General features: G+C 32.4%; 1 protein-coding gene across 1 annotated transcript in view; it reads left to right on the forward strand.

Moving 5' to 3' along the window:
- LOC106471377 (intraflagellar transport protein 172 homolog) overlaps positions 1-6,845 on the forward strand; it is a 71,756-nt gene that overhangs the window by 8,913 nt on the left and 55,998 nt on the right. Inside the window, exon 5 of the mRNA XM_022399976.1 lies at positions 4,172-4,277. Within this exon, the coding sequence (XP_022255684.1) occupies positions 4,172-4,277 (106 nt within the window). The remainder of the gene's footprint in view (positions 1-4,171; positions 4,278-6,845) is intronic.

A 6,845-nucleotide genomic window follows, 5' to 3' on the forward strand; every position in this document is an offset into this window, starting at 1 on the left:
ACTTTCCTGATTCCTACCCAATATCTTGTTCACTTGGGTGTGTTTTTCAACACTTCCCTTAGTCAGGCCCAACCTTCTTCACTTCATCTGTATTCGATGGAGCTTTCAATTCTCCATGCCTTTTTCCTCTCCATCTCTTTCTTTGTGTGAGTTTCTATCACTTTTGGGGGCTTGTGCTTCCATGGCAGCCATTATCTCCTTAGGTCATGCACATATGCATTTTCTTCAGCAGACATTGTGTGACAAATGGAATCTTGCTTGGGATCCCTTAAACTTCCTACTTACCGTCCCTCCTTCCATTCTAGATGATCTCTGTTGGTGGTTAAAACAGCAGGAAGCTTCTGGACAGTGGTCTCAGCTCGAATGATCCTACCATATCAACATCTTAGAGCCTCTTGTGGTACAGCATGCTATGGATGATTTTATTCCTATGGTATGGAACAAACATGTCATGATCCATTCAGACAATTCCACTATTGTCTCCTATGTCAATCACCTAGGTAGCAACCATTCTCATTCCCTTTGTGGCCAAACATTGGAACTTATTTATTTGTCCCACATGCTGCTGGTAAATCTCATTGCATGTCATGTTCCAGGTGCTTTCAATCTCGTGCTGGATCATCTTTTTTGGCCACATCCAATTTAACACACCCCTTGACTCTCAGGTTGACTCTCCCTTGACTCTCTCTTTTAATAGATTTACATCTTATACATTCATTTTGAGAGTGTCTTATACTCTATTTTAGTAACTTTTGATCTTCAAGCTTCAACCTGATTCATTTCAAACCCTTGTTCAAATTTATTACTGATGAGTAAAGTGTTTGCAGGCCTTTATCATTCTTATTGATACATACAAGATGTTCCACTTTAATCTGCTGGGCATTATGCAATTTTTTCATCAACTTAAAATATATGTTGTTGAGAAATAATCTTCTAGCTTACAAACAGCTTCTACTTTAAGCTAATTATCAACATCAGTTAGTCATATGGTATGTTGCTTTGTGATCAGTTAGTACATTATCCACATTTTAAAACCTCATATAGCTTGTAACAGGGTTCACAACTTATTTATTACAAGGTGTGACACATTTGAGTGTTATTTACAATATCAAGATAAATGACAGATTCTCCTAGTGACATTATCAGTTCCTTGTTCAGTAGTCATTAACTTATTTTAAATTGCTTGAGGTGATATTAGAAATTTAAGGAGTAGTTTATGCTAAACTACTAGTGTGGCTTGCACCTTGACTTTTGTGGGTCTGTTTTTGTTTAACAAACGAGGTATGGCTTAACGGTTAGTATGTCAGGCTGTAGACCGAAGGATGCAAGGTTCGGAACATGATGCTCTGAACACATTTCTTACTTTTTAACCATGAGCTGAATTTAAAAGTGAAAGTAAATTTTGTAATCTCATTGTTTATTTTAAAGACCAGGGCAAAGCCCTTGTGGCAGTGAGTACTCCTGGTTATGTTCCTTCTATCCAGTGTTTCAAAATTAGAGATGGCTGTACCTGAACCTTAGAGGTCTCTGACCTTGCCATATAGGTGCACATAAAGTGCCATTAAAGTTGAAAATTCTTGTTGTTATTCTGTTTACATGTTAATTTTTATGCTTTACAAGATGTTGTTACAATATATCCACATTTTATATGAATAGTTTATTGTACACTCTATTCTAGATCCATACTTGTCCTTCTGTTGTGTTGCTTACTGTTTCTAATTTTTAGCTGCAGCCCAAATCAGTAGGTTCAATTGATTTTGTAAATATTACTTCAGAAATTTTGGTTCCATCAGACAACTGTTCAGAAATGATGGTTTATTTGTAATGCATCTTGGTTTGCTTCTTTATTCCACAGCTAGACTGTAATGGTTTGGTTATTTCATCAGATTATAGTTTGTGGTACAGGAGTCTCAGTAGCTTTTCTTGTCTATCTCTATACTTCAACTGTCCTTCAAACCTTTAGGATTTTTGATTTTTCTTTTTAACCTGAGAAGACTAGTTTTAGCTTTAATCCACTCAAAATTGTTTAAATTATAAGTTCTTGAAGTATTTCCTATTTTATATGTGCTTTTAAAGTAATATAAGTCTTTTCTTGTAGGGAGTTTTCCTAAGAAGTTTAGGTCATGATGAAGTAATGTTATTACTTTCTCTGTTAGTGTCAGTTGATTATCCAGCACTGTCAGGACTGTGTGATGCTATATATACTCACACTTGTCCATTATTCCATTTTTTTTTAGCCTCATATGTGAAGTCGTTCATACAAAGTTTGTATACACCTTTAGTTACAAGTTAACCCATTTCTTTATATCTTTCCATATTAGAGTTTAACATATGGTGAAAATATGAAGCATGACTCACTTAATTAGGCATCTAACAGATTTTTACAGATGGAATACATTTGAAAATATTTCTTTGTACAAGCATTTAGATACATGTATCTCCACATCTCTTTGTGTTGGTGATGCTCACTTCTATGTTTCCACTCATATATCATATGTAACTTCTGGTGAGTGTTTTATAGAGCTTAATATATGTATACTTTAATCTCAAACATTTTATATATATATATATATATATATTGCAAACCATGGTGTCTTTCCAAGCATTAATCTGTCTCCTGTTTATGTCGTAGGCTTCCTGCACTGTGTCTGAAAAACTGCACACACAGCCAAAGCTCAACATTCACTTTTGAAATGACAGGAGAACAGGCACGAATAATTTTGATGCCAAATTTTATTTCACAAGTACAATATTCTACACTAAATTCTTAGGAATTAATCACACTATCATTCACATTTCAAAATGTGTTGTAACTTAAAGAATAAAAGTGTACATTTACTGTATGTTATTGTTGAGCAGCTCTTAGCATGACTGAAATGCTCAACAATTACTTTATGCGGTGGGCAGTATAAGTAGCTCAGAGCTTTGGCTTTGAGTGAAACGCAATTAGATTAACTTAAATAGATAGATTAACTTAAACTTTTCCTGTCACTTGAATGGGTACTTTAGCTTGTATTTGAATACTCGACAGAACTACATTTGAGACATTAGTAACTTCTCCAGGAAGTACTGCACTGTTGTACCTAGCTATAGGAGTAGAGTTTGAATGTACTCTTCATTTTCATTTGAGTATATTTAATATTTTTGTAACCCATTGGGTTTCTCTTGAGACCATCTGTAAATATGTAAATATTTTTTGACACATTGTATGAGCATCTTTCTGTATAGGATAAGTCCAGAATTTTCTTCCACGGTTACTCCTGTGTATTCCTTAAAGGTATATACTAAACAGTGGTATTCTCACCTACAAGCTGCCCTTTACAGTTTTACTGATGGTCAGCCACGTAATCACTCCTTTTTTTAGGGTGGGTGTGATGCATGTTGCCATAATATAGCTTAATTCATTTGTAGGCCACTGAATTTTTTTATTTTTTTATCTCTGTTAGAGTGATAGTTTTCTATTTACTGTGGTCCTTCCTATACATCTAAGGATTCTATCTTCAAGTATACACATTTTCTATGAAATATATATTTTATAAATAAAATGTATTCAAATACTTGTGTAAGTATCACCCCACATTTCACTCCACTTTGAAGAAATGTGACCATAAATGACATGGGTTATGCAAGGTTGAAATCAGTTACTGGTACAACATGATGACATAAGAAAAACACAAATCTCATTAATAAATGGAAAATAAAGAAAATATTAGATAGTGTCAAAAATAAATAGAAGTATAAGTAATTATTGAACCATTAATGAGATCATTTCATTCGTAACTTCTTTTTTTACACCAGTTGTTTCAAAAAGCTTAGATTTCTGAAGTGTATTTTACTATAATAGATGAATAAAAACAGTGTAAAAATGTATTTATATCTCTTATTTTTCAGTCCATGGAAATATACATTTCTTATTAAATCACTCAACCTACAATAGATAGATATCAAAATTCTCACAGCTTATATAAAATATACAGACCTTTAAATGAATTATTATGATTAAACCTTTAGAACTTACAAATTGATCAGTAGCAAAAGTTACCCTTTGAACTGAATTAATATGTAAAAAATATGTGCATTCTTTAATTGTAATCTACATATATATATATGTGTGTGTGTGTCTGTGTTTTTGCATGAAAAAATGTACATAATGTGGAGATGTTTATTACAGGGGCGAGAAGAAGGTAATATGCAATAAGTTTGTACAGCAAAGTGCAGTAACTACCCTAATCTGGCCTCTCGAAGGACCAGTTGTCTATGGCTTAGCAGATGGAAAGGTATGTGAGTTTTGTATACCATATATCTATATACTTTGGAAACAGATTTTATTTTCTTGTATGCTGTGCTATTGTCATTTATAGCACTATTTTTAATAATTTTAGTAGATTTGTTTGATCTCTCACAGATTTTTTAGAACTCTTTGTGTGTGATCAATAATTCATGTTTAGAAACTTAAAAATATGAACTTGGGCTTGGCCTGTGTAATTTACCTATATTATAAAAGCTCATAAATTACAAATTAAAATACAGTATACTTAAATTCAACATATTGAAAGTTCTTTTAGGTAATATAAATAGTGCTTCACTTTCTGTAACCTTTTATTTTCTCCAAAACCATGTGAAACAAATAAAATATAAGTTGTACCATTACAAAGGTAAAATAATATTACACAGAAAATTGAACTGTGATTTCTGTCCATCAGTCTTGTTTGATATCACCATTACTAGTACTATGTGAAAGTGGTACTTCTTGTACAGGGCTCAGCACAACCTTTGATGACCATGTGTTCTGAAGGGACACCTAGTCTTTTTTTTAAGTGTCCCAAATACAGTTTGAAGTGACCATATATTGACTTGCCCAGAACTACTTTATTGAAAGAGCAATCTGTTGCTGAAGTTAAGCCAACACTAAGTTAGGCTACCATTACCACCAACACCATTTTTTTATCCTCTTCTGCTTCCTTATGACTTTAGCCTACTACTGCATGATGAAAAGCAATAAACAAAATTAATCAAAACTTTTTGAGTGTTTTTGATGGCCTTAAATGTTTAAAAGTGAGAATCATTAGATAGCAGTGAAATAATTGATTTTAAAGAGTTTAATGAATTGAAATGGTCTCTTCAGAATGTTTATAATCTAATAATCACCCCTCTACCTCCTCCTCCTTCTTTTCCTCTCATTCATCATCATTATCTCCTTCCTTCATTCTACTAATTCTACAACTACAACAAATCATGAATCTAAATTTAAATAAATGTATTGAAATAGGAAATATGGCTTTTCAGGTCAGTATTCCACCATTCTGCCTTTGTTCTTTGCACTGACAATATCATCAGGGTATTTAACATCTCAGTGCTAAGGCTTGATCTCCAGAAAAACCTCATTCTACTATTGACACACATCAGTTGGTAGGTTAGCTGTGTTTAACCGCAGCTGCCTGGCAGCATGGAATAAAGCAATAAAACATGGCAGCCTGCAGTGACAAGTGGATCACCAAGATGATTTTTAATTTGGTGATGAGGAATCAGAAGAAAATTGAAATCCAGATTCACTGTACGTAATAAAAAAAAACATTCGTGAATCGTTAGAAATAATAAAACACAAAAAAAGATCCTGTAGTATTAAATAGAGATGAAGGTTTGGCAAATATTTCTGCAAGAATGTGGATTGATCTCCTTCAAATGGTTTAGCGTGAATGTATGAAAAATAACATACAGGTCAATGATCTACTAACAAGCTATAAATACTTTGGCAATTGTCTTGTAATTCATTCCCGAGGATGACGTTGTAACGTCGAAACATGTAGAGTCGTCAACTTTTTGAAGGCCCTAGATAGGCCTAAATAAATTTTTTTTAATTGTGTACCAGTTTAACGTTGAATATTATTTATGATTTTAACTGTTTAACCACTTAGTAAAGGTTTATTGGCACCCCTGGTTGTTGGTTTAGTGTGTTGTTGTTTTGTTCAATTAACATAACTTCCTTTATTTTGTATTTTTGTTTGAAATTACAGTATTTTTAATAGATATACTATGGTTTTTGAGTTGCATTGATGGTAAACATGTAAGAAAAGGAAGGCTTAATCTTACCATATGTTCCAGGTTTAACTACTAGTTTATTTAAAGTGTTCAGAAAACAACAGATATTCTACCCTATATTTAAACCGATAAATAAGATGAATCAAATCTTAGGTACTCCGAAAGACGAAATACATTTAACTGAAAAAACTTGAATATATAAAATAGAATGTGAATGTGGAAGTATTTACATTGGTCAGACAAAACATAATTTAAAATACCGCTTAAATGAGCATAAGGGATATGTAAAAAATAAAAAAACTGAAAATTCATCCATAGCAGAACATGTACAGGAAACACAACACACAATATTATGGAAAAAAAACTGTAATATTAGCTCAACCTAAAAGTGTAATAGGTAATAATATTTGTGAATCGTTAGAAATAATAAAACACAAAAAAGATCATGTAGTATTAAATAGAGATGAAGGCTAATTTTTTCATAACTAGGTTTTAAAGTACTAACTTGCACACCAAGAATCATGTCATACTAAGTCACAAAAAATGTGCGTTTTATAGTTATGTTAACAGTGCTTTGAAGATATGTACTAACCAAAATGATTTCAAAAACAAATTGTTATTAATTAAATATATAGCAGTCGAAAGAGGTTTTAACCCAGATCTTATAGATAGAGCAATTAAGAAATTCACTAATACTATAATAATTGATGGCATAAGAACAGAAAAAAGGTTTCCGGTATACTGATGTTTCTAAATTACCATGTACATTCCTTTTCACCAATACATCTAGAAAAGGCAAACTATTA

The sequence above is a fragment of the Limulus polyphemus genome, unplaced genomic scaffold (assembly GCF_000517525.1).
Source record: "Limulus polyphemus unplaced genomic scaffold, Limulus_polyphemus-2.1.2 Scaffold4581, whole genome shotgun sequence".
NCBI lineage: Eukaryota > Metazoa > Arthropoda > Merostomata > Xiphosura > Limulidae > Limulus > Limulus polyphemus.